The sequence below is a fragment of the Polychytrium aggregatum genome (genome assembly GCF_025602895.1).
Source record: "Polychytrium aggregatum strain JEL109 chromosome Unknown BJ171scaffold_10, whole genome shotgun sequence".
NCBI classification, from domain to species: domain Eukaryota; kingdom Fungi; phylum Chytridiomycota; class Chytridiomycetes; order Polychytriales; genus Polychytrium; species Polychytrium aggregatum.
The window spans coordinates 816,265-827,348 of NW_026516212.1; the positions used below are offsets into that span (position 1 = coordinate 816,265).

General features: G+C 57.7%; 2 protein-coding genes across 2 annotated transcripts; both read left to right on the forward strand.

Annotated features, from left to right (window-relative positions):
• The first annotated feature begins 573 nt into the window (after positions 1–573).
• Positions 574–5,491, forward strand: BJ171DRAFT_457200 (chitin synthase). Its single transcript, XM_053108341.1, has 6 exons — positions 574–1,144; positions 1,428–1,615; positions 1,767–3,059; positions 3,353–4,180; positions 4,314–4,693; positions 4,867–5,491. Exons 1-6 carry the CDS (start codon positions 952–954, stop codon positions 5,123–5,125), a joined length of 3,141 nt encoding a protein of 1,046 aa, XP_052968815.1. The 5' UTR covers positions 574–951; the 3' UTR covers positions 5,126–5,491.
• A 1,374-nt stretch (positions 5,492–6,865) lies between these two features.
• On the forward strand, positions 6,866–10,588 carry BJ171DRAFT_579702 (chitin synthase; the record flags this gene model as incomplete). The annotated part of the gene is made up of 6 exons (XM_053113980.1): positions 6,866–7,067; positions 7,280–7,467; positions 7,572–8,825; positions 8,937–9,764; positions 9,881–10,260; positions 10,375–10,588. The coding sequence occupies 6 exons, from the start codon at positions 6,866–6,868 to the stop codon at positions 10,586–10,588; spliced, it is 3,066 nt and encodes a 1,021-aa protein (XP_052968816.1).
• Positions 10,589–11,084: the final 496 nt, after the last annotated feature.

An 11,084-nucleotide genomic window follows, 5' to 3' on the forward strand; every position in this document is an offset into this window, starting at 1 on the left:
TCCGGCGAGCGACATGCCAGCGAATGAGCTGGCTGGACTGCAGAGCCAAGCCAAGCAGCAGTGCCAAGCCGAGCCAAGCAGTGCCAAGCCAGGCAGAGGCAGAGGCAATCAACAAACTCAATACAGCCGGCCTGTCTGGTGCAAGGCGGCACAACCACACGACACGGCCGAAGAGGGCGGTGCAGGACCCCGTGCGGCGCGACAAGGCAGGAGGGCAGTGGTGCCGCGACTGGCCGCTGTGGCGAGGGGAACGTGGCGGCCGCGGAGCAGACAAGGACGAGACGCGCGCGCGTCTGTGCGTGTTTGAGCGCGAGCGGGACTGTGTGAGGGTGTGCTGGGCGGCACTATTACACTCGATAGCAGCTGCACAACGTTTTCGCCAAGCACACGCCTCACACAAGGCCCACAAATACAGCAGCGGCCACACAAACAACGCCAGCCGCCAGCGGACAGCGCGCGCACTCCGTGCCACCGGCCTGTTGGTCGGCGGAACAAGACCTCGCTGGTGGCAACAAGCCGATGGCGGCCATGTGTTCAAACCACCGCTGCTGCCTCTGGTCCTGCTGGGTTGCTCTTGGTCTGTTCCCTGGCTCTCCTGCTGGCTCTCCTGCCGATTGCCCTGCCGATTGTCCTGCCGATTGTCCCGTCGGTGCAAGAACGCTCAACTTCCTCGGCCATCTCCCCTCGGCACTCCCCCGGCCTCCCTCCCTTCCTGGCATCGCTCCTGACCCGTGGCCGACACAGCCCCAGCCCCTCCACAAGCCCATCCCCGACTCGGCAGGCCCACGCCTTCCCCTGTCCGCCCACCCTCGCCGGCCTTTTTTGGTCTCGCGCCTTGGTCTTTTCCTCTCCCTGTCTTGACTTGCCGGCTCGTCAAGCAGAGCTCTCAGCGCTCTTCGCTCCCGCCATCCGCTCGCTCCCGACTCCTGTCTCCATCCCTCGGCTTGCACCATGGATAAAGAAAGCCATCCCTTTGGCCAGCAGCTCTACATGCGGTCCAAGTCGTGGCACACCGCCCAAAGCAATGACGGCGGCCTGCAACGACGGACAACGCTCTCGCGGCCGGAGCGCCGGCCCTCGGGCTTGACCTTGAGACGAGCAATGATGCGAGCCCCCGATGAGGCCCCGCCGGCTGCTCGACGAGGTCAGTCCCATTCAGCGTGTCTCCCGTTTCGTATCCGATACAGGTGTCTCCCAGCCCAGGTGACCGGGCCGTTGGAGATCGACTTGATGGCAAACCAAAGCAGTTCGGCTGCTGCTCCCTGATCTCCTTCCCTCCCTCTGAGCCGTGGCACTCGATAACTACCCGACTGCCACTCGGCCACATTCGCTGTGCATCTTCGCGGGCGAAGCCATCCTGAACAGTGCCTTCCTCAAGACACTTTCTGATGGACTCTGACCATGTTCCCCTTTCTCTCCCTTCCCAGGTGCCACCACCCACCGAATCGCTCTCCCTCAGCCCGGCGTTGCCGACCTGGACTTTACTCCGCGGATCCATCCGTCCCAGCGAGCCTGGTCCATCTTTGCCAACATCGTCACCATTTGCTTCTTCCCCGCCTGTCTTCGCTGCCTCGGCAAGCGGGATGTCTACGTCCAGCAGGCGTGGCGAGAAAAGGTATGGACTTCGCCCCCCTCACTTTCATCCGTCGCTGCCACAGCCACGACGGCCATATTTTTCGTCCGCTGCTTCCCTCTTCTCGCTACAGACCTCCGACATCACAACTGGCTCAGTCACAACTAATCATGGCATGCTCGAACTTGACTAGGTCGCCCTTGTTTTCTTGGTCTTCCTGACTTCCTCACTGGTGGGCTTCCTCACATTCGGTTTGAAAACCGTGATGTGTCCCGAAAACGCTGAGACCACCCCCAAGCCCTACTTTATCTACTCGGCCTTCCAGAACAGCATCAACGCCGGCCTTCCCGCCAACCTCACCCGTGACTACCTTGGCCCCGGTGTCATTGTCTCCGGATATGTCTATAACTATCAGGACATCTACAACGATGTCGGATATTATAGCAGTGGCACCGTCAACATCACTGGTGACTGGGATGACCAAGATCTCACCAAGTACTTCACCAGTTTCAACTGGGTCAGCCAGTGCACCACCAGATCGTATTTCCAAAAGTATTTCCCATACGACCCAAACACCCTCTGCAATGTCCCCAACCCTCGCAACCCGACCTCGCCTCCTCTCCCCGCCACCAAGACGGCACCTTGTGGCCAGATGAACTGGCTGCAGTACACCCGCAAGACCCGCATCACCTTCACCTGGCCCGAGATCCAGGCCAGTCCTGATCCGCGCACGTTTGACTTTGCGGCCTTCAACCGCACACGACTTCCGAAGCAGAACGTCAACATGTTGCTTGGGTTCAACGGCGTTGTTGTCAACATGACGAGCTACTTCATGAACCCAGTCTTCCGTGGCAGTTCGCTTGGCTTCATCGACGACTTGTTCGCCAACTATGTCGGCAAGGACGCCACGCACGCATTCTACTACAACACACACACTGAGCTGCTCCCTGCGCTGTACTGCATCATGAGCAACAACGTCGTCGGCTTCTCAGACACATCTTCGGTCGGCTGCTTTGTGTCCCAGGGTATCCTGCTCTTTGTTTCAGGTCTGACTCTCACCGTCGTCGGCGTTCGTTTCACGATGGCCGTTGTCTTCTACTGGGTTCTGTCGGGACGCCTGACCAGAGCTCCGCCGCGCGTCACTGGCGGGGACAACGGAAGCATCCCAATGCAGAGAGTCTCGAAGAGCCAAAAGTTCCTCGACGGCTCCGACGACAAGTACACTGTGATGATGGTCACCTGCTATTCCGAAGGTGACGCTTCGATCCGAACGACTTGCGACTCGCTCATCAACACCACCTACGACGACCAGAAGAAGCTCCTCTTTGTCATTTGTGACGGCCTCGTCACCGGCAAGGGCAACGGCAAGTCGACACCAGAGATTGCTGTGGGCTTGCTCCAGCTTTCTCCGGAGTTGCCGCCTCCTGTGCCCTTGACTTATCTGGCCATCGCAAACGGCTCAAAGCAGCACAACATGGCACAAGTGGTAAGCTGTCGTCGCTGTGCAACGAGGCTTGGCATGGCGAAAGGCGCTGCCGTGAAGCCCGGATCCCGTTCTGTATTCGCCGCTTTGGATATGGCATCAGCGACAACCCTGTGTCTCCTGATGCTGGATTGCCCCTCGAGAACAACCTGTGCTTGGCCCATATTTAGTTCAGTGGCCACTCTGCTGTAGCGAGTGCACCAGCGATAGAATGGCCACGGATTAATGCGCGGCAAGCCATTTTCGTGAGATCTCCCAACTAAACCTCATCTCTTCGAACTGTATCGCATATCCAGTACGCCGGCCACTACAGCACAGGATCTCACCGCGTTCCTGCCATTGTCGTCGTCAAGTGTGGTCCGATCTCGGAACAAAGCCAGCCCAAGCCCGGTAACCGCGGCAAGCGTGACTCGCAGCTGCTGTTCATGAACTTTTTCAGCCGAGTCATGTTCGATGATCGCATGACTCCCCTCGACTACGAGATCTTCTACCGTATTCGCCATGTTACGGGTGGCATCACCGCCGACAAGTACGAGCTTGTGCTCATGGTTGATGCCGACACCACTGTCGCCCCCGACTGCATGACGCACATGGTCAACGCCATGAAGAACGACATCCGAATCATGGGTCTCTGTGGCGAAACCAGAATCACCAACAAGGCTGCCTCGTGGGTCTCGGCCATCCAAGTCTTTGAGTACTACATCTCGCACCATCTCGGCAAAGCCTTCGAGTCTGTCTTTGGTAGCGTTACCTGTCTCCCTGGCTGCTTTAGTATGTACCGCATCAAGGTCCAGAAGGGCAGCGGTAACTGGCTGCCGATCCTGGTCAACCCCGACATTGTCGAGGAATACTCCGAGAACGTCGTCGACACTCTGCACAAGAAGAACCTGCTGCTGCTTGGCGAAGATCGATTCCTGACGACGCTGATGCTCCGCAACTTCCCGCGACGACGACTGATGTTCATTCCCCAAGCGATCTGCAACACGGTCGTCCCGGACTCGTTCAGCGTGCTGCTGTCGCAGCGCCGTCGCTGGATCAACTCGACGGTGCACAACCTGATGGAACTTGTTCTTGTCCGAGACCTGTGCGGTATCCTGTGCTTCAGTATGCAGTTCATTGTCGGCGTAAGTACCAATGGATGTGTGGATGTGTGGATGTGGATGTGGGTGTGGATGTGGATGTGGATGTGGATGTGGGCGACACTTGTTCGCATGATACTCACGCACAACCCCCGCTCGCGTCTCTTCCACTGCACAGATTGATCTGTTTGGTACCGCTGTGCTCCCGGCTTCGTTCTGCTTCATGATCTATCTCGTGGTCCGAATCATTCTCAGCGGCAGAGATGCGGCCAACACCCCAGGCGCTACCGTCGACTATTCGCCGTTGATTGTGCTGTTTGCCGTCATCATCCTCCCCGGCATTCTCATTCTGGTGACCACCCGCCAGATTGTCTTTATTGCCTGGATGATTGTCTACCTGCTCGCGCTGCCTATCTGGACGGTCATCCTCCCGCTGTATTCGTTCTGGCACTTTGACGACTTCAGCTGGGGTGCCACGCGCAAGGTCCAAGGCGAAACCAAGGACGACCACAGCAAGGCCGAGGGCGAGTTCGACTCATCCCACCTGATCCTTAAGACGTAAGTACCGTCAAATCCGGTGTGGCATCCGTTGGAGCTGCATGTCTGGAGGTTGCTGGCTCGAATGTCGAATGTCGAATGTCGAATGTTGCGGCGGAGCTGCAGAATGTGTGCACATACACACCAAACTCGGGTTGCTGACATTCCATTTTGTTTCGATGGTTTCTCTACAGGTGGACCGAGTGGGAAGTCGAGCGCCAGGCCATGCGCTTCCCTCCCGGCTCGAACGGCGGCGGCAGCGCGAGTAGCTTCCCTGCTTCCTCTGGCAGCTTCCCCGCACCGCCTCCCCAGGCCCAAATCAGCAACCCCCCGGTCTTCAACAACAGCAACATCATCCAGGAGCCCACTCGATATGTCGTGCGCACGCCGAGCGCAAACAGCATCCTGACCGACTCTCCGCGAGCGCCCATGATCACCAGTTTTAGACAGTAGACGGATGGATGACGCTTGTCCCTGTTGGATTGGATGGATGTATATTCCCTCACCGAAGGCTGTGTCCGAGCCGATCCCTCCCTCCCTCCACTCCACTCCACTCGCCCACTCTCACAATTCCTCCACCACTTTTCTGCGTCCATTCGCCACCTTGTGGCTCTTTGCACACTGAACTTTTTGCCTGTGGGCTATTTCTTTGGACATGCCAACCGCTGGCTGAGCTCGGTTGGCGATGCACTCCTTTTATTTCGATGTAACTTGTCTCTGTTTGCGATTGTTTCTCTCGTCCGCACACTCATTTCTTCCTCGTGTCATTCGATACTTTTTTTTTTCTTGAGCTCCCAATACAGATAGACAACCTCAGCTCGATGGCTGGTGTGGGCCTCAGGCACCGGCGTGCTCCCTCGTGCCTCGGTTGCTGGAAACTGGGCTGGTCCCTGCTCAGCCTGTCGCTGGAACACAGGGGGCAAGGGGCGGTGGCGACGCAGAGCAAAAAGTCCGTGCGCAGCATCACCGCCCCCGAGTCCTGTGTGAGTCAAAGGGCGCTGTCTGTGTGCGTTCGATTGTATCGGTCCAGAGCGGCCCGCCCCCTCTCTGTCCTGGTCCGACAGCGACAGTGGCGCCACGCAGCAGATGTTTAGACAAGCGGCCCCACAAGGCCAGGAGCCAGCCCGCGTCCTGCAACAAGCGGCAGGGATCGTGTTTGTCCGTCGGCTGTGCATTCTCGGCTGGACAGGGTTGCAGCGAGCGAGACAGCAAGCGAGACATAGCGAGAGCACGCGGCAGTAGATGCAACAGTCCGGCGTGTGCAGCCGGCGCTTCTCGCTCGCCGCCAGCGAGACAGGCCAGGGCAATGTAATGGCTGTCCGATCGCGTGGAACAAGCTGTGTGCAGCCAGAGTCAGAGGACTGTGTGGCGCTGTCTCAGTGGACTCGGCGCCGCTGTTTCAGTGGACTTGCCGCCACTCAAAGCGACACAGATACAGCGCCTCCCCACAGCAACACTGTCTGTGTCCCCCACCACCCTTGTCTCTCCTTTGCCTCTCGCCCTTGCCCTCTCGCCCTTGCCCTCTCGCCCTTGCCCTCTTGCGGCCTCTCGTCCTTGTCCGGCCCGATCGCCTCCTTCGGCTCCTCCGCTGGCAGTCCGTCGTCCTCTCGGCTTGAGCAATAACTTGCCTCGCTGGCCGTTTTCTTCGACTCGGTCGCCTTTTGCTCGTCTGCTCGGCGGATCAGGCTGGAACACCTGCACCAAGACTGCAAGCGCCCGCCAGCATCCACTCTCCCCCCCTCTCGCATTCGTAAGATATCCAGTCTGCTCCTCCTCATCCCCTGATGTCGGATGCATGTCGCTTTGCCACCCAGCCGTGTTGCTCGCCGGCTGGCATCCTCTGCCGTTTTGCTCCGCTGACCCTGTGGATCGACTCGGTCGGTCCTTGCAACGAGAAATCATCCCTCGGAGCCGCATCGGTGCTGTCAATCATGCATGTCCACGGCACTCGCCATGGTCGTGCTGAACCCGCCTCTTCCATCTTGCCGGTCGGCTGGATCGAGACACTAACCTGCCGTGTGTCCTTCTGTCACTGTCCTTCCATCGATGTCCTTCTGTCGCTGTCCTTCTGTCGCTGCACCACACTGCCTGCCTTCCCTTTCTGGCCTCGATCGATAATCGTGCTCCGCTCCGGCCCCAACATCTCGGTTGACGGCTTGGTCGCCTCGTAGCTGACCACAACGGCCGACAGTCATGGACTCTGAAGCCCATCCCTTCGGTCAGCAGCTGAAGAGCCGTGCCCGCTCGGGCATGTATGCCGCAGCGTCTCCAGAGACCCACAATTCGCTCTCGCGCCGGACCACCTTCAACCGCCCCGATCGGCTGCGAAGTGGCGATACGATTCGAAGAGCCATGATGCGTGGCCCCACCGTCCCTCCCCCACCCGCTCGTCGAGGTATGACTTTGTTTGCTGTGTTTGACCCCACCGTCGGCTCTGCTCTTGTGTCTGCTCTGCTTTTGTGCTTCTACCTCTGCTCCTCCGCCTTCTCCGAACCAGTGATGCAGCCGACTCGGTCCGATGGTCCGAACCAGTGATGCAGACCGGTAACCTGGCATAATGCCCGCGCTGACATCGCCACGTTTGTCTCCCGTTCATACAATGGATAGGTGCCACGACGAACCGCGTGGCTCTTCCTCCGCCCGGCATGGCCCCTGTCGACAACGTTCCCCGGGTTCATCCGTCCCAGCGAGCCTGGTCCATCTTTGCCAACTTCATCACTTGCTGCTGTCTCCCCAGCTTCCTTGCCCTCTGTGGCAAGAGAGATCCTCTGGTCCAACAAGCCTGGCGTGAAAAGGTTTGTGGGCCGCCCTTCTGGAGGACCTTGCTGCCATCCACGGCTGCTCTCCGAAACCCACTCGACTTATTTCTGGAATCACCCTTTGCCCTCACTTTATCCAGGTTGCTTTGGTCTTCATCGTGATGCTCGCCTCAGCCTTCATTGGCTTTTTGACCTTTGGCCTCCAGTCGGCCATGTGTCCTGAAAACGCCGAGGCCACCCCCAAGCCCTACTTTATCTACTCGGCCTTCCAGAACAGCATCAACGCCGGCCTTCCCGCCAACCTCACCCGCGACTACCTTGGCCCCGGTGTCATCGTCTCCGGATATGTCTATGACTATCAGGACATCTACAACGATGTCGGATACTATAGCAGTGGCACTGTTCTCATCACTGGTGACTGGGATGACCAGGATCTCACCAAGTACTTCACCAGTTTCAACTGGGTCAGCCAGTGCACCACCAGATCGTATTTCCAAAAGTATTTCCCATACGACCCAAACACCCTCTGCAATGTCCCCAACCCTCGCAACCCGACCTCGCCTCCTCTCCCCGCCACCAAGACGGCACCTTGTGGCCAGATGAACTGGCTGCAGTACACCCGCAAGACCCGCATCACCTTCACCTGGCCCGAGATCCAGGCCAGTCCTGATCCGCGCACGTTTGACTTTGCGGCCTTCAACCGCACACGACTTCCGAAGCAGAACGTCAACATGTTGCTTGGGTTCAACGGCGTTGTTGTCAACATGACGAGCTACTTCATGAACCCAGTCTTCCGTGGCAGTTCGCTTGGCTTCATCGACGACTTGTTCGCCAACTATGTCGGCAAGGACGCCACGCACGCATTCTACTACAACACACACACTGAGCTGCTCCCTGCGCTGTACTGCATCATGAGCAACAACGTCGTCGGCTTCTCAGACACATCTTCGGTCGGCTGCTTCTTCTCCCGCGGTATCTTGATTGTCGCCTCTGGTATCGCGCTTGCGGTTGTCACTGTGCGTTTCACGATGGCCGTTGTCTTCTACTGGGTTCTGTCGGGACGCCTGACTCGATCGGCCCAGAACGCATCAAGAAACAAACGCAGCAAGTATCTCGACCACCCTGGTGACAAGTACACCATCATGATGGTGACCTGTTACTCTGAAGGCGAGAGCTCTCTCCGGACGACTTGCGACTCGCTTGTCAACACAGCCTACGACGACCAGAAGAAGCTCCTCTTTGTCATCTGTGACGGCATCGTCACCGGCAAGGGCAATGCCAAGCCCACCTCTCAAATCGCGGTGGACCTGCTGCACCGTCCGCCCACCACCCCCATCCCCATGACCTACCTGGCCATCGCCGGCGGCTCCAAGCAGCACAACATGGCACAAGTGGTAAGTTGCTTCGTTGCCATTATTGCCTTTCCGCCGGATCCATGCCCCAGTTGCGGCCCTATTGTGCGTCGCTCTTGATATCGGTTGCCTGACCCCGCCATCTCCCCTCAGTACGCTGGATACTACAAGACCGAGGAGCACCAGGTCCCCGCCATTGTTATTGTCAAGTGCGGCGATGTCTCTGAGAAGGACCAGCCCAAGCCCGGTAACCGCGGCAAGCGTGACTCGCAGCTTCTCCTCATGAACTTCCTCAGCCGAGTCATGTTCGATGATCGCATGACTCCCCTCGACTACGAAATGTTCTACCAGATCCGATTCATCACCGGCGGCATCAGCGCCGACAAGTACGAACTCATCCTTATGGTTGATGCCGACACCACTGTTGCTTCCAACTGCATGACGCACATGGTCAACGCCATGAAGAACGACATCCGAATCATGGGTCTCTGTGGCGAAACCAGAATCACCAACAAGGCTGCCTCGTGGGTCTCGGCCATCCAAGTCTTTGAGTACTACATCTCGCACCATCTCGGCAAAGCCTTCGAGTCTGTCTTTGGTGGTGTCACCTGTCTCCCTGGTTGCTTTAGCATGTACCGCATCAAGGTTCAAAAAGAAAACGGCAAATGGATCCCGATCCTGGTCAACCCCGACATTGTCGAGGAATACTCCGAGAACGTCGTCGACACTCTGCACAAGAAGAACCTGCTGCTGCTTGGCGAAGATCGATTCCTGACGACGCTGATGCTCCGCAACTTCCCGCGACGACGACTGATGTTCATTCCCCAAGCGATCTGCAACACGGTCGTCCCGGACTCGTTCAGCGTGCTGCTGTCGCAGCGCCGTCGCTGGATCAACTCGACGGTGCACAACCTGATGGAACTTGTTCTTGTCCGAGACCTGTGCGGTATCCTGTGCTTCAGTATGCAGTTCATTGTCGGCGTAAGTACGGTGGATGTGTGGACGTGTGGATGTGTGGATGTGGATGTGGATGTGGGCGACACTTGTTCGCATGATACTCACGCACAACCCCCGCTCGCGTCTCTTCCACTGCACAGATTGATCTGTTTGGTACCGCTGTGCTCCCGGCTTCGTTCTGCTTCATGATCTATCTCGTGGTCAAGGTCATTCTGGGCAACATTCAGGCCAACAAGACTCCCGGTCTCACCGTCGACTATTCGCCGTTGATTGTGCTGTTTGCCGTCATCATCCTCCCCGGCATCCTAATTCTGGTGACCACCCGCCAGATTGTCTTTATTGCCTGGATGTTGGTCTATCTCCTGGGTCTTCCCGTCTGGATGGTCATCCTCCCGCTGTATTCGTTCTGGCACTTTGACGACTTCAGCTGGGGTGCCACGCGCAAGGTTCAGGGCGAAGCCAAGGACAGCCACGGCGATGCCGAGGGCGAGTTTGACTCGTCTCATTTGATCCTGAAAAAGTAAGTGCATCTCCGAGCTATATCCGTCGCATGTAGCTTTCGTGGCTACCACGGAATCGTGCATTTGCAGACTCATTTGCTGATCCGCTCAACGCTGCCTTTCTCACTCCACAGGTGCAGCGAATGGGAGGCCGATCGCGAGGTCACTGCTCCGCGTCGCTCCAACTCCCTTAACCACAACAACCGCAACTCTGTTGGCGCGGTCTCGCCCTCGACCTCGCCCGTCCCTGGCCTTTACACCCCCATTCCTCCTGAGAAAACCTCGGTGAACCGCGCGCCCCCTCTCACCCGAGGCCCGTCGGCCCTGAGCAACGAGATTAAGCCCTAATAACGTCGAACAAAGACATGGATTTTGGACCTGTGGGGCTTCCGAGTGGCTTCACATCCCACTCTGTTCTTCCCCACCTCTCGTGTCCGACCCCCCTCATACCAGTCGTGTTCGGCCGTGCCGCCCTATTTCGCTCTTTCCTCTCCTCACTCATGCATGATTTTGACTAGACTGGAGCATGTTGGATCCCACATGTGTTCCATGGCTCCCCTCGCTGTGCTATCTAATGCCTCGATGCCTCTTTGACCTTTGATGTCGTGTTGTCTGCACGGGCTGCATCTCAGCAACCCAACCCCAGCCCCCTTGGAAATGGTGTCTGCTTCGATATTTGTTGTGCGGGCTCCGGCCGAAGCTGCTATCACAAACACAAGTGCCCTCTCCCGGACTGGCACGGCATACGCTTTTCTTATTCTTTCATCCTCTTCGAGTCTGCCTGTGGCTCTTCCTTCGTTTGGGTTATGAATACACTTTATTCAGAAAAAAACGGGACACCACA